The sequence below is a fragment of the Neofelis nebulosa genome, chromosome 16, assembly GCF_028018385.1.
Source record: "Neofelis nebulosa isolate mNeoNeb1 chromosome 16, mNeoNeb1.pri, whole genome shotgun sequence".
Classification (NCBI taxonomy): Eukaryota; Metazoa; Chordata; class Mammalia; order Carnivora; family Felidae; genus Neofelis; species Neofelis nebulosa.
In genome coordinates, this window is record NC_080797.1 from 36,392,528 (window position 1) to 36,418,871 (window position 26,344).

General features: G+C 51.2%; 1 protein-coding gene and 1 long non-coding RNA gene across 3 annotated transcripts; one reads left to right on the plus strand and one right to left on the minus strand.

The window, feature by feature from the left end:
• IGFBP4 (insulin like growth factor binding protein 4) lies at positions 1-12,387 on the minus strand. Its single transcript, XM_058705454.1, has 4 exons — positions 11,742-12,387; positions 4,160-4,317; positions 3,266-3,400; positions 1-1,214 (listed from the first exon to the last, which is right to left on the minus strand). The coding sequence occupies exons 1-4, from the start codon at positions 12,088-12,090 to the stop codon at positions 1,080-1,082; spliced, it is 777 nt and encodes a 258-aa protein (XP_058561437.1). The 5' UTR covers positions 12,091-12,387; the 3' UTR covers positions 1-1,079.
• On the plus strand, positions 11,499-26,167 carry LOC131498321 (uncharacterized). 2 transcript variants are annotated; one of them, XR_009255377.1, is made up of 5 exons: positions 11,499-11,587; positions 12,855-12,953; positions 13,246-13,309; positions 13,671-14,376; positions 23,637-26,167. It is a non-coding gene; the product is annotated as an uncharacterized LOC131498321 (long non-coding RNA). The 2 variants fall into 2 exon arrangements; XR_009255378.1 differs by lacking the exon at positions 23,637-26,167 and adding an exon at positions 17,047-17,971.
• The last annotated feature ends 177 nt before the right edge of the window (positions 26,168-26,344 follow it).

Sequence of the window (26,344 nt, forward strand, 5' to 3'; positions counted from 1 at the left end):
AAAAAAAAAAAAAAAGACAAGACATCATGATCAACTGGTAGGTCCCTAAGTCTCCTTCCATCCAGTCAAGCCAGAAATGCCTGGAGGGTAGGGAGGTATAGGGAAGGAGGCAAGGCCACAGGCAGGGAGCCACTAGAAGGACAGAGTCATCTTGGTGACTCTGTGGCTGTGACGAAAACAGGGGAGGAAGCAGGACACCGGGCAAGTCCTTCACCCCCAAGCATGTGTGTCTCTTCTCCATCAGGCACATGCAGTTCGATTGTACATTCTTTCCTCCCACCCTGACTGTTCAGAGATGGGGCCCACCTCCCCAGCCCTCTGTCCCACATGCCTTCTTCTGACCCTCTTCCTTCCCCCAAAGCAGGGTCTGGGCTGCCAGGCCACCAAGTAGACAGCACACCAGACCCAAAGTTGGGCTTGTCTCTATAGGTCCTTCCCCCTGGAGGGAACTAAGGAAGAGAGGAAGGGCACCCTGGCAGGCTTGATCTTTGGGAGTGGGTCTGGGACTCCTCACCACTGAATCATCTGCCACCCACACCTTCCTTACAGCCTCCACCCTCTGACTAGATTGAGGGGAGGGACAATGGTACAAGGAACGATGGTCAAAGTACATGTCTACCTCCCTCCTCTGATTCCGGACATGAGACTCCTCTTCCCCCACAAGCTTATGCTCAGCTTAGAGGAAGTAGCCTCACATCCCCAAATCAGAGAAAGTCAGAATAAGAGCCCCCAGGGCTAAAAACTAGAGCTGGCCTGTAGTATGTTGTCAATAAATGTTTTTAGATGAGTGGCTGGATGAATGAATGAATGAATGAATGAATGAGTCCAGGATCAATTTGGAAATACAAGGGCTCCCTATTGCCACTCTCAGACCTCTCAGGCTGTCTAAGCCCAGAGAGGACACCCCTAGGCTTTGGCTCACCCCAAGGGCACACCCACACACACACACATACGTACACAAAGGGAAATTTCTGGGCCAGAGACAGAGCCAGGACTCAGACCCAGGCTCCAGGTCAGCTCTGCAGCCTCTAGGGGATGGGGTGACAGGGAGCACTGAGCCCCCTGCCTCCTGGCAGGGCTCACTCGCGGAAGCTGTCAGCCAACTGGTGGCAGTCCAGCTCCCCTTTTGGTTCCAGGCCCCCTGGAAGTTTCACTCCTGTCTTCCGGTCCACACACCAGCACTTGCCGCGCTGCCCATCTAAGGCCGGGTGACACTGTCAAGACAAGGGTGGGAGAAGTCAGTTCCCAGGCAGCCTGCCCCAACCCCAGCCCAGCCCTCAAGTCAGACAGTTGATCCAAGATGGCCTGTAACGGCAGAGGCTCTTTCATAATCGTGGACCCTCTGAGCCCACGGCATAAAGAGATCTTGGCCGAGAAGGAAAGGTCAAGTAGAGAGAACTTGCCCAGGAAGTGAAGGTTGTCTCAGAGGTCAGCACTGGTCTAGAGATAAAGGGTCAAGTGTCAGAACTTTCAGTGGGATAAAAATTGGGGGAAGAAAACACATAGAACTGAATTAACACAAAGAATGAACTCTAATGTAAACTATGGACTTTAGTTAATAAATGTATCAACACTAGGGACTCCTGGGTGGCTCAGTCAGTTGAGCGTCCAACTTTTGATTTCAGCTTAGGTCATGATCTCATGGTTGTGAGTTCGAGCCCCGCATCAAGCCCGCCTCTCAGAGTCTGCTTGGGATTCTCTCTCTCTCTCTCTCTCTCTCTCTCTCTCTCTGCCCCTCCCTCCTCTCAAAACAAATAAATAAATTTAAAAATAATAATAATAATAATGGGGGCATCTGGGTGGCTCAGTCAGTTAAGCATCCAACTCTTGATTTCGACTCAGGTTATTATCTCACTGTTCATGGGATCCAGCCCAGAGTCAGACTCCATGCTGTCAGCGCAGAGCTTGGGATTCTCTGCCTTCCCCCACTCGCACACACACTCTCTCTCAAAATAAATAAGTGTTAAAATAATAATAATAACAATAATAATAATAATAATAATAATAATAATGTGTCAATATTAGCTCCTTAATCTGTGATAACATATATACCACACTAATACAAGATGTTAACAGGGAAAACTGGCGGGGCGGGGGTGGTGGTAGATGAGAACACTGTAGTTCTGTAGTCTGTAGTCTGTAGTATGTTGTCTATGCTCTAGACAAATGCTCGATTTTTCTATAAGCCTAAAAGTGCTCTAGAAAATAAAGTCTATTCATTTTTTTTAATTAGGGAAAACAGTTTTTAAAAATTGGGACAAGGATAAAGTTTATATTGGGATAAAGCTTGCAGACAGGTTTGGCACTGGTTTCTGGAGCCCTTTCTGGTCGTCCACTCATTGCACACCACCCCATACCCTCCTCATGCCAGCCTCGGATTTGCAGACCTGGAGGCAGCCATTCTCCTCCTGTCTAGGCCTCAAAGTGGCAGCCCATTTTGCGGATTTGTCTATAAAGCACAGAGTGGGAGAATGCATGTGTTTGTGCCCACAAAGAGCTGAAGAAGACCCCAGCCAGGATTCCCCAAGCTACACCCAGCACAAGGCACCCCGCTGCTCTGCCCAGATATGCCACCCTCCCAAGTAAGCCCACTTCTCATGGGTCAGAGATGGGGCTGAGGCAGGCCAACCTTGCTGAACATCCTAGTCTCCTGAGGGCTTATCAGAGGAACCCGTGTTCCAAGGGCATGAGGGAATATGGAGGTTTCTGCATTCGTGTTTTCTCTCCTGTCCCCCTTCTTCCTCTGTTTCCACCCAAAGCTCCTGTCCCCAGCTGTCAGATCTGGCTATACCCCAGGTGGTTTCGTTACTCAGCCTGGGGGAAGGGGCAGGCTGATTTTCCTCCTTAGCCCTTCCTGACCGAGCCCCTCCATTCCAAGATGAAACCTAAGACATTCTATGACAAAGGAGAACTACTCATAGGATGGGGCAGGGGGAATGAGAGTGCGTTGGGAGGTAGACATTGACAGGAGTGCTAAATGGTGAATCCGGAGGTGATGGAAATAGCCCTGGATGGGGAAGCAGGATAGCTGGTCTGCCATTAACTCACTCTGAGACTTCGGGCCTCAGTTTCCTCACTTCCAAAATGAGTGTGGTGGGCAAAATAAGCTGAGGCTCAGGAGGCTGAGGGCCCAAGGGGTTAGGTTTGGGTTGGGAGATCTTCCCCTCCCTGAGATCTCCATCCTGGACCAGGATCTCCTGTGGAGAGACCAGGAATGCCCCCAGGAACTCAGGTCAGGACCGAGCCAGCAGTGATGAAGACCCACCTGCTTGGGGTGGAAGTTGCCATTTCGGTCGCAGTTGGGGATGGGGATGATGTAGAGGTCTTCATGGGTGCGGCTCTGTGAGGCGGCCAGCCGCTCCAGGGCCCGGTGTAGCTCACTCTGGCAGGAGCCTTGGGGCTGGAGGAAGGGAGGATGGAACAGCTTAGCAGAAGGGAGAGAGGCAGGAAGACCAAGGCTGGAGGTCAGCTCACAACTGAAGGACCTGAAAGGAGGCTCAAGGCCCAGAGACTGGGCAGGGCCCAATGGGTTCAGGGGACACCGGTGGGCAGGGCAGAAGGACACTGAAGAGAGGATCTTGAGCCAAAGAGCTTCCAAAAAGGAGGACTGTGAATGGAAAGGACTTTGTGGGGAAAGAGGTTGTGGAACCCTATGGAGATGGTTGGGAAGGGAATGATTTCTAAGCAGGAGGGATAGTTGACATCATATCATTAATGACTTGTAAGACCTAGGCAAGGATCCACTGGGAACCCCCCATCAGGAAGGACAGTAACCAGACCCTGGAGCAAGGTCGGCAGGCCCCCTGCTGTGGCCAGCGTTAGCCCTTGAGTTACTGAAAAGGTCTGGGTGGCAAGTCCAAGAGAAGGGCTAAGAAACACCAGGAGGATTGGGGCAACCACTATTTACAAACTAGTACAAAAGTATTTCAATACTTAAAAATTACTTCAACTGCATCAACGTATACAACTGATGACCAGGAAAGGAATTTCAAGGAATGAAATGAGGATTTGGTCCTGATGATGCATACTAGGTGCATCTTGCACACAGTAGGCATCCAAAGAATGTTTCTGAATGACCATAGTCCAGATCCAGTGGTGGTGGTGGTGGTGGCGTGTGTGTGCCTGTGCACACGCGCATTTGTAGGGCTGAGGTCCTCACCACGGGCCGAGCTTCCTCCCGGGGCACCCCGATGACCTTCATCTTGCCCCCGCTGGTGCTGCGGTCTCGAATTTTGGCTAAGTGCTTCTGCAGGCACCTGCGGTCATGCGCACTGCAGGGACTGAAGCTGTTGTTCGGGTGGTCACCCTCATCCTTGTCTGCAGTCAGGCCGAGATGGAGAGAGGTCAGCACAGGGAAAGGACAGGGCAGAACACCAACCCAGCCTCCCACCTGCTTTCTTCTAGGGGATTCTCCAGCCTGGCTCTGAGAAAGGGTGGGGGACCCTGGGCTGGGGGGGGGGTGGTGAAAACAACACCCCTGTCTCCTCCCTGCTCTCCTGGATTCCTGAGGAGAAAATCTTCTTAACATCCTTGACTTGTCCCTCACCCCACCCAGTCCAGCCCTCAGATGAGTCACCAGCTGCAGCTGCGCAGACAGCAGGAGGGTCCCCTGGGCCCTGCAGGGAGGTCTAAGGCAGGCAGGGGCCTCCCCACTGGATCTCGTACCCCCCTCCATTCAGCTCCTCCTACCATCCCCCTCTCCGTCTGCTCTCTCTTCCTGTCTCCTTTCCTGGTCTTTTCAGCATCTGGCTGAGCCAGCCAGGGGATCCCCAGATCTGTTGGCACTGCTGCCCCTCTTCCAAATGGCCAAACTCAGAGTTTCCATGAGTGATGAGAAATCTGGCCCAAAGGGCTCTCCCCATTGGCTAGACAGGGAAGAAGAAGCGGGAGTGGGTGTGTCCGCCTGCCTGCATGAGAAAGTGTGCACCCACACGCATGTGTGTGCAACACACTGTGTGGCCGCAGGACCCAAAACATCCTCACACATCACTTCAGTCCCCCACCTCGACATCTCCCATCCTTGGACTTTAGACCCCACCGAAAGTCCACAACTATGGCCCAGAGGCAGGGCACTGGGGAATCTGCATATAGGAGGTGGTGAGGCTGGACCCACACACTCTCCCTGGGATCTCCTGAAGACTCTACCTGAACTCAAGAATAACCTGAGCCAGAAGTCCCAGAACTGTAACCACCACTCCACCCTGCAGGCAGCCAAAACTGGAATACAGGCCTGAACTGGAGAAAGAGGTTGCAAGACCTCTCTGCAGCTCAGAGCCACCTCTGAAACGCTTGGGCTTGGCAGCTCACTGCCGGCCTGAGTGCAAAGCCCCTGCCAGCATTCCAGATGTTGGCAGCCAGACAGAAGGTTACATCTGGTTTGCGTCAGGATTTTTTTTTTCCTGAGGAGTTAGCAGGTTCCTCCACGCATGGCAGCAGTCCCAGAGCTGCCTCTGGGTCAAATGGTATTTTTCTGCCTAGCCAAAGTTAGTTGGGAGTTAGTTCTCTTTTTGTTCTCCTAGTTCTGGGGGTGTGGGGTGGGGGGAAGTAGGTAGATAAAGGGAAACCAGGAAACGAGGAATCGAGACTCTCAGAAAGGCTTTGTCAAGATTCCATACCAAAGGTTATTTATAAAATTGAGTCACCAAGGATGGGAAGAAGGTTTTGTCACGGGTGGAGGGCTGGTTTAGAAAGAAGAATCAAAGGTAAGGAATAAATAGAGCAGATAGATATAATCTATCCTTTTGCATATTCAACATCCCAAGAAGGATAGTCCGGAGGGGACTCCAGTCTCAGAGACAACATCAAGTTCTTAAGGGTCAACCAAGGGGAAAACACCTCCCAGTGATGTGGGTAGCAAGAGATGCGGGTACATTTCAGAAGACCAGGATTGTCAAGGGGGCCATAAGTAGATAGACACCAAACCCTCGGTGAGAACCAGAGAAAAGGTCCAGGATCCAGGCTCTCCCAAGGAACCTTTCTGGCCCAGACTGGCCAGTGACCCTGCCCCTGCATCCACCTTGCACAAAGTCACAAGACTTTTGGATGGGGCCACAGTGTTTCAGAGCTATAGTCTGGAAGTGGGTATTGGAGTGAAAGAGGAAATGGAAGATTAAAAGAATTAGAGCCACGGGCACCCGGGGTGTCTCAGTTGGTTGAGCATCAACTCTTGATTTTGATTTAGGTCATGATCTCATGGTTCGAGGGATCAAGCCCCATGTTGGGCTCTGTGCTGTCATCGCATAGCTTGGGATTCTCTCTCTCCTTGTGTCTCTCTGCCCTCCCCTGCTCATGCTCACTCTGTCTCTCTCTCAAAATAAATAAATAAACATTTTATAAAAAGGAGAGGAAAGGAAAGGAAGAAAACGAAAAGAAAAGAAAAGAAAAGAAAAGAAAAGAAAAGAAAAGAAAAGAAAAGAAAAGAAAAGAAAAGAAAAGAAGTTAGAACCAAATCTTGGAACGACAGAGGCTAAGCTAAGACATGAACAAAAGCACACACCATTTTCCTCGGGAAAGGCTGGAAGGGATCACAAGGACTCAATTGCCACAGCCCATAATGCTAACCCGAGGGGCACCCTTGGAACCTGAAAAAGGGGTTTGTCTTTTCTTTGCGTTTGCTTTCTTTTCATGACTATAAAGGGAAGCACTACTTTGCACAATGACACTTGTTCCTCTTGGTAGGCAAGCAGAATGTTCTTAGGTTCGAGAAGTAAGGAAGAGTTTTCTAGCAAGTGGAAGTAGAGAGCCTCCCCCCACCCCCATCCCTGGAAGTGTGGCACATCAGAGTGATAAAGGCCTCAAGAACAGAGTGAGATCTGGAGTAGAAATGTAACTGCAACTCGGTTTTCCAATGTTGAGTCTCTACAAGTTGAAGTTCACAAATGACTAACACTCGGGGGAGTGTTAATGGATATATGGAATGTTTATCCCTTCCCTTAGGAGGTATCTCTAAGGAGGACAACTGGGTCCGCTCACTGAAACCTGGGGCCGCGCAGGCCATAGGGCAAGGCTGGAAGCATAGTGTATGCTCTTGTGTGGGTAGGGCCCCATGCCACACTGAGGGGGATTATCTGGAGAAAGCTGAGCAGGCAGCATGCCTGGACTCCCCCTCCTTGGTTTCCCCACTTTTTTGTTGTTGTTAGGCAAGCTTCTTTTTTTCTTTTTTTGAAGAACTGAAGAGCCCTAGAAGTCTCCAGAACACCCAGACTTGAGTCCAGAGATTCATCAGTGTCATACTTGGACCCCTCTCGCCTGAGGCCAGACTACTTCTCCCCACCAAAAGGGCACTCCACAGAGGAGATCAATCCTTCATTAACACCACCATGCCAACTCCCAGCTGCTCTGCCAGGTCTGGTCTGGGTCTGTCCCCAGCTTGTGTCTAAGCTCAAAGAACACACCAGATAGGGAGAGTAGTTGCTTCCTTAATCTCATAGGGACACACCGTATATCCATAGCTGCCCACTCAGACACAGACAGGTCAGGACTTAGGAACCACAAGCATATACAAATAGTCACGTGTCCAGGCACACACGGGTCCACACGTGCACCCCCACATGCACTCGGGCACTCTGACCCTGCCCTGGGCAGACACAGACCCGGGGCAGGGCACGTTGCCTGCACCATAGCCTGTTGACTTTCCACTTAATCTGTAACTTTTCCTTGCCCAGCCTTGCTTAATAGGCATACTGAGGATCGACCCCAGGATCCAGCCCTAGGCACTGGGTTTGGGAGGGTGAGGGTCGTAGCCTTGGGTCTCTGAAAATGTTAACCTTCCCATCTCCAAAGCCGGTTACATACTTGCTACTTCCCAGCTTACTCAGGAAATCCAGCCACCTGGTACTGCTCACCCAGGTGGGGCCCTCCGGAAAAACCCCAATCCCTGTGGGATCCCCTCTGAGCAGGAGCCAGAGTCAGACCTAGCCGCCCCTGCCCCGAAAGATTTGACCTTCTGACCTCCGGAGGCTTATTTAGGAGGCAGGACTTCCAAGGTAGGCCAGGTCATCTCCTCCAGCCCCTGCTTGGAGCCAAGCCAACAACACTCAGCCACAGGGGAAACCTTGGTCTTCGCTCCAGCAACTGAAGGAGCCCAGAGAGAGGAAAGACTTCACAGCTTTGGCACCGCTGGCTGAAAAGTTCATGGTCAAAGCTACAGGATTTCCTCTTTCTGGCAGCCTGGTTTCATCCCCCTGATTCCTCCTCAATTCCAGCCACGTCCCCTTCAAGACACCCAGGGTGAGGCTGTGAGGTGGGTGGGCCCAGCCACCCGGACACCGGTGTTTCAGCCACAATTTGGAGGATCACCGGCCCTGCAAGAAAGGCCTTTTCCTTCGCCCTGGACTCTGGCTAGAGAAGCCAAGATCACCCATGCCAAGTACCCCACCCTTTCTTGGAGGTCTGGCCCTCGGGGCATCCCCTCACCGCTGTGCAAGCTGCCAGCCTCAGACTGAAGGAAACCGGGCCCATCCTTTCCATGTTCACAGCAGCAAAAAGCACCGAAGTTCCTCCCTACCCCTCTCAACTCCTCTGAATGCTCCCCTACTTTGCTCACTTGCCCTACTGTGCCCCCAAAGCCCCAGCATCAGAGAAAGATCTAAGCGTCAACCGAAACCCTCTCAGCCTCTTATTCATTACTATCCTCAGCATGGCTCCAATTGACTGAGCTCTTACACCATGCCAGACACCCCAAGCCTGTGAGGCAAGTCCTGTGTCACCTCCATTTTACAGATGAGGAAATGCAGTAGACTGGGTGGGGGCAAAGGAGGACAGACTTATCCCTGCAGCTCCTATGTCTTTAAATGGAAAGACTCCTGATACCCGAGGCACCAATAATTCCGGCTTTGCCAATACTAAAGAAAAAATGTTAAGCAGCCATGCTCCTCCTCCCACCTCCCCCAAGGCACAGAATTTCTGGGAAGGCCCTGTTCCCATGACATGACTGGATTCCCAGTATTGAAGTAAAGGGGACAATATTTGCTGCGTTGACTAAAAATTAACCCAGTCTGTCTGTTCCCTAACCCTGTCCCAGAGGGACCCAAGAGCACAGTTTAGGAGCTCCCCAGTCCAAACGCTGATCTTCCCACTGTCCACTCCCCCAGATTCCATGAGTCAAGGGTCAGTACACTGATGCAGAATTGTGGACCTCTGACGCACACGTCCCACCCTGCCCCCACCTCTGGGGGCCTGAGCAGTGTTAATCCACAACCTTTTCTGGCTCGGAAAGCTGAGACAGGAGGGCTATGGGGAGCTTAGGCGGGTAGAGGCTTAAAATGGAAGAAGGAGACCCACTCCTGGGGCAAATAGTAGGCAGCTGGGCATAGCAGGCCAAGGGAAGGGGTATGCCAAGTGGCTGCCCTCCCCCAGTCACCTGCTGAAGCTTAGCCCCAAGAGGAAAAAGCAGAAAGAGGGGCCTGATGCCCTCTGCCGAACTATTCCCAAGGCAAGAAGGCCCAAGCCTTAGGACATAGGAGGGACAGTGGCCTATTGACAATGGAAGGCTAGAGAGAATAGTGGGGATCAGTCCCAAGCTCTGGCCATCTTTTCTCACCAGAGACCCTGCAGGGCTGTTGCACAACTCTAGGGGGCGCCTTTCACATGGTGCAGGGAGTCCTTCTGTGATGATTAGGAGGCATGGACACAGCTTGCCAAGTCAGTACCTAGTTTCCCCAGGGTCCTCCAGGATTGCCCTTTCCCCTCTCCAGATCTCTGCATGCCCTGCATGGGTGGAGGACAGGCAAGGAGGGCGGGGGGTGGGGGGAGGGCATTAGAGACCTGGGACCTGTAATCCCAAGGGGATGTAAAGGCCGATTTGCATGATGTCCACAGGACAATCACACACTTCATACCATTTCCCCCAGAGCCCCTATCCCAATGGGATTAGATTTTCCTCCACTACAGGATAGGGAGCTCCTACCCGGCCAGGGGGGAAGGGGTGCTCAAGACCATCTAAGGGCTCTTCTGCCCCATGTTCAAGTCAGCGAGAGAAGAGGAGGCTACCAGCCATCCTAAACTGATACATATCCACTGGCCGGTGGAGGATGCAGATAGAAAGGGAAAGAGATCCCATTATATTCAGCCCAGGAGCTCAGCCCTCACTCACAATCTGGTCTGGTACGAGTACCCCTCCTCTCCCACTGGCACCGGCGTCTGTGCCCCAGGATCAGTGCCTTACTCCCTCAGGACATCCCCCCACCCCACCCCCGCTTCCCAGATGTGCCGGGTGCCAGGCTGGCATTTCTCCTAGTATGTTTTCTGCTGACCCATCTCTCACTGCCTAGGGACAGGAAGGGCAGAGAGGCCTGAGGCCCAGACCCCTGGGGTCCACCTCCTTCCTGTTTTCCCTGCATCCTGCTTTCCTCCGCTAACAAGCTGCAGAGGATTGAGGAAGTGGAGCGGTCTGGGACCCAGGGCAGGAAGCTTGGGGCCGGAGTCCCAGCATCCGGACTGCAACAATGGAAGCTTCAAGCACCAGGAAAAGAGACAGACACAGACAGAGGCAGAGGGAGAACAAATCAGTCAGAGAGGGAACCAGAAACAGAGGCAGAAATACAGAAAGGCAGACAGAGAGAGAGAGATTCCAAAAGTAACAGAGAAAGGCAGGAACAAAGAAAGAGAAACAGTGATAGAGACACGGAGAGAAAGCAACAGAAAGGGGCGGAGGACAAAGAGAAGCAGAAAGGGAACAAGACAGAGAAAGAGAAACTGATAACAGGCGGAAGTCATTGAGGAAAGGAGAACTCGGGAATGTTCGTCGTGAAACTAGAGACAGAGACAGAGCAGGAGATAACAAAAGAATAAGAGAGAAGGAAAGACTGAGAACGATTATAAGGAGAAACTGAGAGAGGCTCACTAAGAAACGGAAAAGGAGAAAGTGTAAGAATGAGTTTAGGGCAAAGGGCCCTCTAAACCTCTCTCCCTCTCTCTCTCTCCCGCTCTTCCTCCCCGCCCCCCGCCCCCCGCCCCCACCCTCCCTCTCCCTTCTCTCTACTCCCTATCCCACACCCGTTAGGTTTCTACAGCTCTGGGCTGGGAGCCAAGACTCGCTTCTCTTCTGCTACCTCAGACGACACCTGCCAGGAGAGAGGAACGGGGTGCCTGTGTACCAGAGCAAGATGAGGTGCCCAGGCCTGGCAGAGAGACTCTGTCTTCCCAATACCTCTCAAACAGCAAGGTGAGCTGCCCAGGGGCGTTAGGGAGGGGCAACTCTGATGCCCCTCACCACCAAAGCCCCTCTAATTTGGATGTCCCACTCCACCCCACCTGGATGTCAAAAGGCCACGCCCTGGCTTCTTAGACCCCTGGGCTTTCACCTGTGGCCAGGATGAGGGAAGTCCCTGGATCAGGAACAGAAAGCCACCACCACCGCCCAACCCATCCTCTAGTTATCTGGCCCTAGGCCGCTCACTTGCAGGCTGGGTGGCTGGACCGAGTCACAGTCACATAATGTTCCACTGTTACCCCAGCAGCCGGGACAACCATTGAGACCTCTCCTCCCAAATAGGCACCCTTGAGGAGGTTGGAGATGAAGGGCTGGGACAGAGTCTTCTTTGCTGGGGGCGACAGCCTGCTAGGGACTCAACAGCAGTTTCCTTAGGTGAGCCTGTCCTATGCCAGCCCAGCCCTGCCAGGTACCCGCCTTCTTAACTCACTGGAGATTTTCAAGGGCTTTCCAGGCCAGCCCGAATGGGGAAAGGGCTTCTAGGAGCGGAGCACACCGAGGAGGGCATGCAAGGGCAGGGGCACCTTACCAGAGGGCTGCAGGCTTTCCTGGATGGCCTCGATCTCCGCCAGCTCCATGCACACGCCTTGCCCGTGCATCAGCGTGTGCAGGGGCTTCTCCACACCCCGGGGCGGGTAGCAGCGCAGGCCCGAGCCGCAGCGGGGGGTATACACCCCGCAGGGCATCCCCTTGCCCAGGGCGCAAGTGGCGCAACAGCCGCAGCCCGGCTCCCGCACCAGCTCCTCGCAGCCCACGGGGGGGCGGCAGCGCGCCAGCTTCTCCTCGGAGCAGGGCGGGCAGTGGATGGCTTCGTCGCCAAGGCTCGGCCCGGGCCCGGCGGCCAGCAGCAGCGCGGCCACGAGGCAGAGGGGCAGCATGACCGGGCTAGGACGGGGCGCGGGCGCGGGGCGTGGGAGGGAAGAACGGGCGCGCAGACTGAGAACAGGGACACGGGGCGACAGCGCCCGGCGCGCCTGGAGGACCCGACCCGGAGGACGCGGGGAGACGGGGCGGCCCCGCGGGCGGACAGGGACGGAGCCAGGGAAGTTAGCAAGCGGGCTGGAGGGGAGCGAGCCTGGCCGCCGAGGCGCTGCGCCGCATCCTCGGCCCGGCCCAGGCGGCGGGCGGCGGGCGGCGGGCGGCGGGCGGCGGGGGGGGGGGGGGGGCAGGGGGCTGAGCGGCTGCCCGGGACCGGCTCCCCCGGACTTTATACCGGCCCCTGGCCACACCCCCAGCGCCTTCCCAGAGGTGGGGGAGCGGGGGCGCCGGGGGGGAGAGGGAGAGGCGGCCGTTAGGGGGAGGGGGCGCTGTCCTGAGTCGCTGCCGCCGACGCTGCCGCCGCCGCCGCTACAACATCTGAAAGTCCTTTTCTGCCGCAGAAGGAAGCGGCGCAGTTTGGAAGCCGTGGCAGGCGCCGAGAGCGCCTCTGAACCCGAGCCTGGGAGGGGAGAGAGAGAAGAGGAGACGCAAAGGGGCTGCTCTTTGGCCCCATTCCCCGACCTTGGAGGATTTCTCCCCTAACCCCCCCCACCGCGGCTGCAGTCCCCCCCCCCCCCCCCATTGAGAATGCGACCTCCTCGCCTGGACTCCCGGCTCCGCGGATTCGGTCTCCCTGACCAGAACCCTTTCCACCCCACCCTAGCGCTTCCAGTCCCAACCACTGGAGACCTAGTCGAGCGAAGTGGGGAAAGGGCAGCAAGCACCCAACGAGGGACCCAGAAGAGGCTGATGGCCCTAAGAAGTTAGTAGACTTTCTTCCCACTTGTCCTTCCAGCTTTACACACCCCCCCCCCCCCCCCCCCCCGCCACATACACACACCCTATCTCCCCAGGGCTCATCTGGGCCCTGGTCCACTCTGCCTTCCAGAGAACTGTATCAACCGAACTCCTGGGGAAGGAGGTGCTAAGCCCCTTCTTCCTTCCTGGATGCTTGTTTCCACTGCCCGACTCCCTCCCCAGAGGAAGATTGACCAGGGAGATTGCCACCGTCGTTGTGCAAATTGTGCATCGCACAACTCCTATTTCTCTCGTAGCCCCTTGTAGATTTGTGTAGCTGTTATGACAGTTTTCCAGCAGGTGGCAGACAAGCATTTCCAGGTAGGGGTGTCTTTTCCTAATTCGACCAGCTTTGCCATTTGGGCTAGCTAGGGGCTGGCTAGGCCCTCTGTGAGATCCTGCTGGTGCCTGTTTCCCTCACACTCACCTCAGTCCTGCTGGGATTGGGAGGGACCCTACAGTAACATTTGAGTAGGGACCTGTCTCCTGGGTTCTCTCTCTGGTCCCAGTTCCCTAGGTACTCATCTATCCTCCCCCACAAAGCTTTCTGCTGTCCTGGAGCTGGTTTCAGGATGCCTGAGGGGTAAGGGTGCCTGTCAGGACATAATAGGTGACCTACCATGGATTTTTTTTTTTTTTTTTTTTTTTTTTGGCTTGGCTTGGCTTGGCTTGGCCTATAAAGCTACAAGGCAACCAAGCCAAAGTACAGATCAGAGACCATCTTCCAGACTCCCAGGACAGCGATCTTTCAGTCTCCCAGCAAGTAGGCCCCCTTCCACTTTCTCCAAGTGTAAACTGTCCAGGTGATAGGAAGAAGAGAGGGGCTGGAAGCTGAACTTGTAGGGACAGAACACAAAAGTTGCAAACTGACGGCACCTACTGGCAACTATCAAGACTGCAGAAGATCTGGAGAGTTCTGACGGGAGGGAGGGGGGAGTGCCGGAGGACAAGATTCTGGGATTCTCTCCCTGCTATCTCACAGACAAACTGGGGTCTTTTCTGTCTTGGATAAGGGCAAACAGAGCCAGGCTCTTTACGTCCCCAGGGGAAGCCCAGCCTGCACCTGATTTAGAAAACTTCCCCTAGCTCTATCCCCCTCCATCATCACTGAGGCGCCAACGTATTGTATGAACTTGGACACCACCCCTTGGAGCTGGAATTGTCCCTAACTATAAAATGGAGGTACATCATCTCCACCTATTCTGCCTCTTGAAGCGCTTGTGGGAATAAAATGGGAACTGAAAGGATGGGTTCCAACCCCAAAGCCAGACTTGCCCCCTCGACAGCAAACCTGAGAGAGCTAAAGGTGCTGGGACATGGAGGAAGGAGTTGCAGGAGAGGCTGGACTGAAGCCAAGAGAAGGACCTGGAAGTGAAGCATGAGTGCAGGTGAGTATGGGAAATCCAGAAAGGCTTCCAGGTAAGACAGGTGCCCAGACCCCTATCCATCCACTGGTGTTCACCACCCCCACCGCCAAACATCAGTGTCTGAGATAATTCCAAAGAGGCAAGAAAATAGACATAAGTAGATCATCGAAGCACCTCCCCACCATTCATGCAGCACATATTTACTGGACACTGTGCACAGGCTTTGTGCTACATTCGAGGACCCAGAGCTGGCTGAGATCACTCCCTGCCCACAAGGAGCTCACTGCCTAGTGAGGGGAGACAGGCATACAAATAAAATGAGTCTAAGAAGTGTACAGGTGCCCTGGGAGACATCCACATGGGGTGCTGTGGGGACCCAGACACACAAGTGGTCAGTTCTACATCTGGCGCCTGGAAAGACTTCATGGAGAAGGTAACTCTTGAGCCAGCCATCTTCCATGCTAGGGGAAAGAGCATCAGGCCGACCTGGATTCTAATCCCGGCTTTGCCACTGGACTTATTGGGGAACCTGAAAAAAGTTACTCTGAGCTTCACTGTCCTTACCTGGAAAATAGGGCTTTGTGATAAGAAAGAAAGAAGGATGGGGAGGGGACAGACAGAAACAGAGCCTTGTGCAAATTGCCCAGCATACTGTGAGCACTGTGTGTTTGCTTCTTCCTCTCCTTCTTCTGGAGGCAGGGCCTGTGTTTCCCCAGGCAGACTGGAGGTTCTCAGAGGACTGGGTTTAGTGTCTCCCCCCTGCCTCCCACGGCTTGCTGGTGTCTAGGAGAGGCTACATAAGGGGCATAGGATTTGGAGTCAGAGGACCTGGGTTCAAACTGCAGCACAGCCACTGAAGAGCTGTGTGACCTTGGACACACTTAAGGTCTTGAAGGGTCATTTTCATCCTCTTTTTATTTTAATGTTTATTTATTTTTGACAAAGCACAAACAGGGAAGGGGCAGAGAGAAAGCGGGAGACAGAGAATCCATGCAGGCTCCACACCATCAGTGCAGAGCCTGATGTGGAGATCGAACTCACGAACCATGAGATCATGACCTGAGCCAAAGTCAGGCACTTAACCGACTGAGCCACCCAGGCACCCCTCATCCTCTATTTTAAAAGGAAAGAAAGAAAGAAAGAAGAAAGAAAGAAAGAAAGAAAGAAAGAAAGAAAGAAAGAAAGAAAGAAAGAAAGAAAGAAAGAAAGAAAGAAAGGGAGAGATAATTGGGCTTACCCCCACAGGATGGGTTGCAAGAGAAAATGAGATAACGGCCAAGAAAGGGCTTTGGAACCCAAGGAGTGGGCGCCCAGGGCTCTACCAGAAAAAGAACCACTGTGGGGTGCCTGGCTGGCTCAGTCAGAAGAGCATGCGACTCTTGATCTCAGGGTTGTGAGTTCCAGCCCTACACTGGATTCTAAAAGATAAGATAAACTTTTAAAAAAGAGAGAAAAGAAAAACAACCTATGACTCCCCCTCAGCATCCTTCTCTGTCCCTAAGCTTCTAGACACCCAGGGCACCAGGAAGATGCTCCTGATGGAAGAGTGAGAAAAATTCCCACTCCCTGCCCACTTCTCCCAGCCCATACCCTTCCTGGCTTGTTGCTTAGAGTCTCATTAGCTCCCTTGTTAGTTCAGTTGCAAACTTCTACTGGGTTCAGGCTGGCTTCTTTGAGAATTGATAGTCCTGCCCTCAGGGAAACCCCAATCTCATGGGCTTGTTCTAGAGAGTATCTGATGGAGTAGACAAAATACATATAATATGAGGCGCCTGGGTGGCTCAGTTGGTTAAACATCCAACTCGATTTCCGCTCAGGTTGTGATCTCAAGGTCATTGAGTCCTGAGTGTCTGTGCTGAGCACTGAGCATGGATACTTAAGATTCTCCCCCTCCCTCTTTTTCTGCCCCTCCCCTGCTCGCATGCATTCTCTCATATTCCCACCCCCCTCCCTCTCTCAAAAAAAATTTTTTAAGGGGCGCCTGGGTGGCGCAGTCGGTTAAGCGGCCGACTTCAGCCAGGTCACGATCTTGCGGTCTGTGAGTTCGAGCCCCGCGTCGGGCTCTGTGCTGACAGCTCGGAGCCTGGAGCCTGTTTCCAATTCTGTGTCTCCCTCTCTCTCTGCCCCTCCCCCGTTCATGCTGTGTCTCTCTGTCCCAAAAATAAATAAAAAACGTTGGAAAAAAAAAATTTTTTTTTAATTTTTTAAGTACTCATAATAGGGGTGCCTGGGTGACTCAGTTGTTTAGGCATCTGACTCTTGATTTCAGCTCAAGTCATGATCTCACAGTTTCATGAGTTCAAACCCCATGTTGGGCTCTGCGCTGACAGAAGATCCGCTGAGGGAGATTCTCCTTCTCTCTCTGCCCCTCCCCTGCTCACACTCTATCTTGCTCAAACATAAATAATAAATTAAAAAAAAAAAAACTTTTTGAAAACTACACATAATAATGAAAGCTAACACTTAACACGAGCCATATGGTTCTAAGTGCTTCACTCATGTACTTCACAACAATCTCATGAAGTGGGAGTTATCATTATCCCCCTGTTAAGATAGGGAAGGGAAACTAAAGCACAGAAAGGTATGTAACTTACTCAAGGTCACACAACAAGTAAGTAGAAAAACAGGGGTCTGACCCCATGCAGTCTGGCTCCAGAGTCTGTATGTATGATTAACTCTCATGTTTTACAGCCTTCCAAACAGCTGTCAGAAGTACTCTAAACAATTGCCGAGGGAAAAAGACTATGGTACAGAGTGCAAGATGGGTGCGGAGAAGGAGAGTGGAAGTGGCATTGGCATGGAAATGGACCCCAGAACTCCCCAGAGCTTTGGCTTCCCAGCCCCTCCCTGGCGCCCTGGACTTCCCACTGTGCCTGCCCCAAATAGGGGGGCTCAACACCCAGGTTGGCTGATATCCAGACCCCAGGTAGAGCATCCTCCAGGGGGCGCTGCAGGTGTGCTCTGAGCAATGGCACATCAGTACAGCTACCTCCTTGTGCACCGGGGCCCCATACTTGGAGAGAACAGATCAGGAGAGCTAGGATCTCCATAGAGACCCCATAGTACAGAGGGAAGTCTGGTTCAGAGGCTAGAGCCTCGGTCCTTCCCTCAGGACACGTAGCTCGAGAAAAGGACACCCAGACAGAGGATGGGGAGTGGAGAGGAGAGCCCATCTGCAGTTGAGCTGGCCAGGATCTGGTTTCATATCTCCAGCTCAACCAGCTTGGCCACTTGCCAGCTTTGTGGCCACTTCTCCTTCCTCAGCTTCAGTTTTATCATCTGTAAAATGGGGGAGGGGAACTCATTGAATTGTGAGCCCCCTCCCAGCTTGGGCAGTCTAGGAATCTAGAACCTCTGGAGTCTTTTTGCCTGGTCCCAGGCCCTATGCCGGCATGGCTCCCAACCCCCCAGAGTTTGCAGTTTCCAAGCCAACTGACACCCATGGAATCACTTTCTCATTGGTCAAAGAATGTGTAGGAGACAAGCCAAGTGAATGCTGTTGAGTCCTATGAGAGTTCTGTCACTGCCCAGAGAGGTGACGAGGCTCACTCGAGGGCATACAGCTAGTAATTAATAGAGCCAAGACTTAAGCCAAATATATTTACTACCCGCTACAGACATAGTGCCCCGAGCCATGCTTTCTCTGTTGCCAGAGCACCACCAGTGAGCTAAGGGCTAAGGACTCAAGGAAGGTTGGGGTAGGAGGAGACAAAGGAGGTACAACCTGGGAGAATCCATGCAGATGACACTTGCAAAAGTACAGACACAGAGGGGACTCTGGGAGGAGAGCGACACATGTGAGGAAGGGGAAATTATTTGCCCTGCCTCCCCTGACACTTGTTGAGTCAAAGAGCAGGGTATCTGCCTGCCAGGGTGCCTCTTGGCCTGATAGATCAGAAGACCAGAATCAGAGCAGACCCCATGTCCTTCTCCCACAGGACCTCCAGGCCTCTAGGCCCTGCCTCCTACTCCCCCAAGCCTGGGGAACAGAGGGCTACCTTCCTCTTAGAAAACTCCAGAGAGTTGGGGCGCCTGGGTGGCGCAGTCGGTTGGGCGTCCGACTTCAGCCAGGTCACGATCTCGCGGTCTGTGAGTTCGAGCCCCGCGTCAGGCTCTGGGCTGATGGCTCAGAGCCTGGAGCCTGTTTCCGATTCTGTGTCTCCCTCTCTCTCTGCCCCTCCCCTGTTCATGCTCTGTCTCTCTCTGTCCCAAAAATAAATAAACGTTGAAAAAAAAAAAAAAAAAGAAAACTCCAGAGAGACTCTACCAAGGGGCTGCTAAACCCAGACTGACCCTTCAAACGGGTTCTAAGCTTAGAGAGACCCCACAGAGGAGTCCTCAGACTTAGCAAAACCCCAGAAAGAAGCCCTGGGATCCAGAGAAATCCCCAATACCCATATTTACAGTTGCTCTCATTCCCTGGCTGCACACTTCCTCTTTCCACACTAGCACTGGGAGTTCACAAATATCCCCAGTCATGCCTTCTCTATATTCCCAGACCTCCCTGCCGGCCCTCTCATCCCATGCCAAGGGCCAGAATCTCCTCACACCCACATTTATGCCTCATCCTTTCTGCCTCCGCACCCCTGTCGACTTCACCCCAGCCCTTCCTCTTTCCTTACCCAGAAGAACATTCTGGCCCAAGGGGCCCCCGAAACTTGGTGGTAACCAGGCATCCCAACGCCACCGGGAAAAGTGGGGAAGGGACTTCCAGGAAAGATGAGTGTATTGTAAGTGAGGAAGGGGAAAGGGAGCAACTGTGGCCTCCATTTCCTCATCTGCAAAATGGGAATGATACCACACATACCTCATAGGGTTGTTATGACAAGCTGTACAGACTGCTTGCTTTTACCTCATTTAATAAATAGATATGGAAAAACATACTGAGATACCACTCTATTCCCACCAGATTGGTGAAAAAAATTTAATGTTTATGTATTTATTTTGAGAGAGAGAGCGTGCATGCCTCATGCACACAGAGAGAGCAGGGGAAAGGCAGAGAGCAAGGAATAGAGAGAGAATCCCAAACATGCTCTGCCCTCTCAGCACAGAGCCCGACTTGGGACTCTATCTCACGAACCATGAGATCATGACCTGAGCCGAAATCAAGAGTTGCATGCTCAACCGACCGAGTCACCCAAGTGCCCCAGATCAGTAAGAATTTTAAAGACTGAGTACCAAGTGTGGAGTAAGGGGACTGTCATCTAATACCAGTAAGAAAACAAATGTGTACAACCAACAATTCTACTCTGAGATATGTACCCACTAGAAGTGTGTGTGTGTGTGTGTGGGTGTGTGTGTGGGTGTGTGTGTGTGTATTCCAAAATGCATATATGAGTGTTCATAGCAGCATTATTCAGAATAGCCAAACACTGGCATCAGTAGTAGAATGGATGAATCAACGGTTGAATGAACTATTGCTATACCAACAACATAGATGAATCACAAAGTGAGCAAGAGATTCCTATTGTAGGATTCTGTTTATAAAGAATTCAAAAAGAGACAAAACTAATCTATGGTGTTAGAAATCAAGATAGGAGTTACTTTTGGGGAGAATGGTGGTGGAAGTAGTTACTAGAAAGGGCCTCACGGGGTACAGGTGATGTTCATTATTTAGTTACATGGTGTATGCACTTTATGAACATCCATTGAGCTAAACATTTCTTATGTCTGCACTTTTCTGTATGTGTGTTGTACTTTAATTTTTTTAAGAAACAACTTTTTTGTTTGGTTTTTTTTTAAGAGACTGCCGGCTCTCAAGTAGGCTGCTTGGACTGGATTCTTTTTTCTTTTTTAATCTTTTTTTAACATTTATTTATTATTGAGAGACAGAGAGCATGACCAGGGGAGGGGCCAAGAGATGGAGAGACACAGAATCTGAAGCAGGCTCCAGGCTCTGAGCTGTCAGCACAGAGCCCAACACGGGGCTCGAACTCACAAACCATGAGATCATGACCTGAACCGAAGTCAGACGCTTAACAGACTGAGCCACCCAGGCACCCCTGCCTGGACTGGATTCTTGGCAGTAGGTTTCGGATAAGTGAGCACACCTCTCTACGCCTCAGCGTCCTCATCTTTTGCATTAAGTGACCCTTATGTAGGGTGGCTATCATGATTAAATGAGTGAGAATGTGTAAAATGCTTACAACAGTGCCTGCTACATATTAAGTACCCAGTGAGTGTTGGTCATTAGCCATGACCAGCCAAGTGAGTGAGATTAAGAGCCTGGAGCCAAAATGCCTGCACTAAAACCTGGACTTGCCATTTACTTGCTTTGTGACTTTGGCCAAGTGACATCCTCCCTCTTATCCTTAAATACCCTCAGTTGTAAAGGAGGGCTAATGGCAGCCCAGTCTGATAGGGTTGTTTGAGAACCTACAGAAACATTACACAGAGGCACTTAGCACAGTGCCCAGAGTAAGGCTCAATACGTGTCAGCTGTTATTATTATTGATCACCATGGTAACCTTATTAATCCATTTTGTAGATGGTGTTCCAGGTAGTTAGTTAAAAGACTGGCTTAAGGTCACATGCAACTAAATGTGATTTAAACCCAGCTGTGTGATAATGGAACCCAGGCTCTTACTGACATGCCCATACCACCTCCAGAGGCGCCATAGCCTTGGAGACGTTTGCCCAAACCCAAACAGCACCTCTTCCTCCTGCCAGGCTGCCCCCTGCAAATGAAGCTCTTGTCTCCAGTAGCTCCAGCTGTCGGGGTTCTGGGCGACCCAGAGGCTGTTGTGCCTTCCCTGCCTGGCAGGATCTAGCACCCATCTGACAATTCTGGTGCCCTCATTTGGGGTGCTGGGGATGTAGCCCAGAGCCCAGATCTAGCCCCGGCTGTGGGAAGAGAGAGTCTCAGAGAGAAGCCACGTTGGCCCCCAGGGCTTCTGGTTGTCAGCGGCCTCTTCTACTGCAGTCTTTGATTTTCTTTGTCCTGAGAGAGGTAGGGGTAGTCCTAAAGATGGCTGATGAGGACTGGAGACAACGGGAGGGCAAAGGGATAGGACTGAGGGGGCCCAGAAAGAAGGGCCAACCTGCCTGGAACCCCTAATCCACATAGCCCCCACCTTCTCCTCTCCTGAAACCTGGATCCCTCCCAGCCTCACCCCCTCAGTCCTCCCAGTGTCCAGAGGCTTGATGCTTGGAGCCAGTAATCCTCAAGATCTGTGCAGTCTATTCCTCACCCCCACCCAGTCTTGATGATCTAAAAAGCAGCAGAAGTTGGGCCCCAAGCCAGGGAAAGCCAGACAGCCCGGAATGGAGAAAAATTTGGCCTCAGGTTGAAGTACACAGGCTATGGGGCAGGGAGCTCTGGTCTTGCAGTCATAAGCCATGTAATGTGGGCTTGTCACTTCACCACAATGATCCTCAATTTCTTCATCTGTAAAATGGGGATGTCAGTCCCTACTCACTCCACAGGGCTGCTAAGGAAGATCAGATGAGGCTACCTATATAAGTGTAAGGACATAGATACCTGAAAGCAAGTCACCAATTAGTGGTGTCATTATTGTGACCTTTTTTGATTCTAAGATTCTATGATGCTTTGAAGTAGAAGGATAGAAAGAAGGGGAAAGGGTACTAAAAAGAGGAAGGCCACGAGAGGGTGGGGCTGAATCTGGAGTAGGACACACAGATGGAAGGCAGAGAAAGATGAATAGATGTGACAAAATGAAGAACTTGGGAGGGAAGGGGGAGATTTATAGATAGATATGAAACCAAAGATCCCAGTCCAGAATCCCCCTCTCCATTCATTCATTCATTCATTCACTCATTCATTCTTCAGATGGAGACTGAAGCAGTAGCTGCCAAACTGGACCAGGTCTCAGAGCCTGCATCTGGCCAGAGGTCTGCTCCCAGCAGCACCCAAGGGCTCTTGGAGGGTGATAGGCTGGAGGGGGGGGGGGGAGCGGGGGGGGGGGGGGGGAAGGGCATGTCTCTGCAGCTCCAGGTGTTCTTTCTCAGATCAGACCCCCAGGTTCACAAACCAAAGTCAGAGGGGGAGCAACTAGCTCCTAGGAATACCTGTCTCCTCCCTTACTCCCACCCTGACTCTCATTAAGGAATGGGAGGGGACGGGGCGCCTGGGTGGCGCAGTCGGTTAAGCGTCCGACTTCAGCCAGGTCACGATCTCGCGGTCCGTGAGTTCGAGCCCCGCGTCAGGCTCTGGGCTGATGGCTCGGAGCCTGGAGCCTGTTTCCGCTTCTGTGTCTCCCTCTCTCTCTGCCCCTCCCCCGTTCATGCTCTGTCTCTCTCTGTCCCAAAAAAATAAATAAAAAACGTTGAAAAAAAAAAAATTTAAAAAAAAAAAAAAAAAAAAAGGAATGGGAGGGGAACCCAATAGGGCAGGGTTCAGAGAAATAGCTGTTTGATGATAGTGGAAAACCCACACATCAGAATTGGTGTCAGAATCAGAGGAACCATGGGTGGGACCCAGAAAGAGAGGAGGAGCCCCATCTTTTATGGAGGCTTCGTTACAGAGGCACGATTAATTAAATCATTGGCCGATGGTGATTGAACTCTGCTGCACCTCTCCCCTCCCCAGAGGTTGGGGGTTGGAACAGTTCCCACCCTCTAACCACTGGGGTGGCTCCCTGGCAACCGGCCCCCAGCCTCGGGTTACCTAGGGGCTTTCCAAAAGTCGTCTCATTAACATAACAAAAGACACCTTGAAGGCTCTCTTCACTTAGGAAATTCCAAGGGTTTTAGAAGCTCTGTGCCAAGAACAAAGAAAGACCAATATATATTTCTTATCAAAACATCACACCTCCCAAGGACCTTCTCTGGGATTTCTGCCAATTTCAGAACTGGGTAGAAAGTGGCAAGTCCAAGTGACCCCATTCCCCACCACATTAGGAGACATACTGGCTTTCTCACCCCATCCTTCAGGCCAGCTCTCTGCCTGTTATACCTCTCTCTGAGCCTCAGTTTCCCCATCTGTACAATGAGGAGGTTGAACTTGGTAATCTAAGAACCAGCCTAGTTTTTTTTTCTTAATTTTTTTTTTAACGTTTATTTATTTTTGAAACAGAGAGAGACAGAGCATGAACAGGGGAGGGGCAGAGAGAGAGGGAGACACAGAATCTGAAACAGGCTCCAGGCTCTGAGCTGTCAGCCCAGAGCCCGACGAGGGGCTCGAACTCACGGACCGTGAGATCATGACCTGAGCCGAAGTCGGACGCTTAACCGACCAAGCCACCCAGGCGCCCCAGAACCAGCCTAGTTTTAATCTTCTCTCTTCTAAGGAAATCCAACCCTGCTCCTGTCATACCTTCTAGGTGTGCCTGTCCTGTTTGGCCTCCTGAATGTCAGGTAAGTGCCTATCTGGGTGAGGAATTTCAAGAACTTTGGGACCTCTGGGATGGCAGTGGAGGTAGGACAGAGGAACAGAAGGAAGATTGAGGAACAATTTTAACTTGGTCCCCACCTCTCTGCTGAGCTCAGGTGAGACATGTTGATGTAAGAGCGCCTCATCTATGCACACCCCCAGCTCACCCTAGCCTTAGAAGTGATCTGGGAATGGAACACCTGGGTGGCTCAGTTGGTTAAGCGCATGCTGTTGGCTCAGGTCATGATCTCACGGTTCATGGGTTCGAGCCCTACATCCGGGCTCTCTACTGTCTGCTGGGAGCCTGCTATGGATCCTCTGTCCCCTCTTTCTCTGCCCCTCCCCCCCTCAATAATTAATTAGTTAATTTTTAAAAAGTGATCTGGGAAGAACAGAAAATCTAAGGGAAGGATTGGAGGTCAGGGTCTTGTGAAAGAGATTGCTTGGACTTTCTCTTTACCTACTCCAGTTAGAACCAGGGTTCATTCACCCTAGTGCAGAATTCTCCCTCCTTTTCACTTCATGGGGATGCAGCCTTACTCAGGAAAAGTATCCTCTAGGACTCTTGCAGCTGACTCCTTCTGCCCCTTCTGGGTTTTCATTCCATCAGTTGCCTCACTGAATCTTTGAGTTCAAGTTACAAAAGCCCTGGGACAGCCCCAGTGTCCCCAAAGGCAGCACAGCCAATGTCAGCAATGGGTACTGAGTCTTCCACTGAATCCCAAGAGTATGGAGCAAACTGTTGGTACAGTGGGTCCAAGCTTCCAGGGGGTAGTAAACAGAGGCATGTGCGGACCTTTCCTTTCACTTTGGGGTTTGATTGCTTGGCTGTCCCTCCAGAGTTGGCACTCCAGCACAAGAGGGCCTGCCGCTGGGTATGCTGCCCCCAGGTGGACAATGAGAGTACTGATTAGCATTCACAGTGGGTCTCCTGGGGAGTGGGCATTGTACCAGGTGTTGAAGGTTCCAAAGGAGCAGGCCTTCAGAAGAGCTTGTGGCCAGAAGAGGGAGACCTGCAGCTAAACACACAACGATCAGTGCTATGTAACAAAGAGAAATGTACTGGATGCCAAGAAAGCACAGAGGAGCCCGGAGTGCGTGATTAGAGAGAACTTCAAAGGGAAGTGATGTGGGATCTTGTCTTAAAAGATAAGAAATTTACAATCTAGAGGAAATTACCTAACCCCCTTAATCTTCGGTTTCCTCAGTATAAAGGGTTGGTGTAAAGAGTAGGGGGAAAATTATGTACAGGGCTGGTTACTATGTCTAGTACATAATTGGCACTCAGAAAACTTACATATTATATGGTTTTTAGGAAATGGCTCCGATGGTGGGGGCTGACAGGTCTGCAATTTGTAGGCAGACTGGCAGCTGGAGACTCTTGTGGAATTTCTGTTCCAGTCCTGAAACAGAATTCTTTCTTTTCTGAGAAACCTCCATTTTTTGCTCCTAAGGCCTTCAACTGATTGGATGAGGCCCACCAGCATTACAGAGGCATTACAATCCTTTTTTTCAAAGTCAACTGATTGTAAGTGCTAATTACATCTACAGACTACCTTCACAGCAACATCTAGGTTAGTGTTTGACCCAACTGGATGCCATAACCTAACCAAGTTGACACAGAAAATTAACCATCACAGAGGTCATTCGAGGCAGAGGCTACTCCAGACAGGGACTATGTTATATTTTTCTAGTTGATTATGTTTTCTGAGAAGTCGTTCTTTGTTAAATGGGACTATGTTTGAATACTATCAACAATTTAGAGCACAATTTACAGAAACATGAACTCCTGTGTAAAATCACCATAACATCTTAAAGTTAGATGGGATCTTATAGATCACTGGATATAACCCTCACTTTGGAGAGATCTCTCTTACAACATACTCAGAAAATGGTCGTCTAGACTCCAACATTCCAGTGGTAAGAAAAGTCCCTAGATCCTAAGAATGTCTATTCTTGACCAGCTCTAATTGGAAACTTTTTCTTTACATGGTACTTTCTTACATCAGTACCTCTCATTAATTATTCTTTTTTACTTATCAAAGACAAATCTTATCCTGAATTTTTCCCATCCTTGAATAGAATACTTCCTTACTTGCCCTAAATGTTTATTGGTCAGGTCAAAATTCTTTTTTGTTTTTTTAATTTTTTTAATTATAGTATAATTTATATACAGTGTTATATTAGTTTCAAGTGTACAATATAGAGATTCAATAGTTCTATACATTATTCAATGCTCATCACGAGAAGTGTACTCTTAATCCCCTTCACCTATTTTACCCATCTCCCCCACCCGCCTCCCTCTGCGGTATTTGTTCTCTATATTTAAGAGTTTGGGGTTTTTGTTTGTCTCTTTTTTTCTTTGATTGTGTGTCTTGTTTATTAAATTCCACATATGAGTGAAATCATAAGGTATTTGTCTTTCTCTGGCCGACTTATTTCACTTAGCATTATCCCCTCTAGATTCATCCATGTTGTTGCAAATGGAAGACTTCATTCTTTTTATGGCTGAGTAGTATTCCAGTGTGTGTGTGTGTGTGTGTGTGTGTGTGTGTGTGTGTACCACATCTTCTTTATCCATTCCTCTATAGATGGACACTAGGGTTGCTTCCATATTTTGGCTATCATAAATAATGCTGCAGTAAACGTAGGGGTACA

What these genes read in the sequence shown, in the direction of transcription:
- IGFBP4 (XM_058705454.1), bottom strand. Translation starts at nt 12,090, where the DNA reads ATGCTGCCCCTCTGCCTCGTGGCCGCGCTGCTGCTGGCCGCCGGGCCC. An exon ending in GGAAAGCCTGCAGCCCTCTG is followed by an intron (nt 4,318 to 11,741) that starts GTAAGGTGCCCC and finishes GCCTGACTGCAG; the next exon opens with ACAAGGATGAGGGTGACCAC. An exon ending in GCAACTTCCACCCCAAGCAG is followed by an intron (nt 1,215 to 3,265) that starts GTGGGTCTTCAT and finishes TTGTCTTGACAG; the next exon opens with TGTCACCCGGCCTTAGATGG.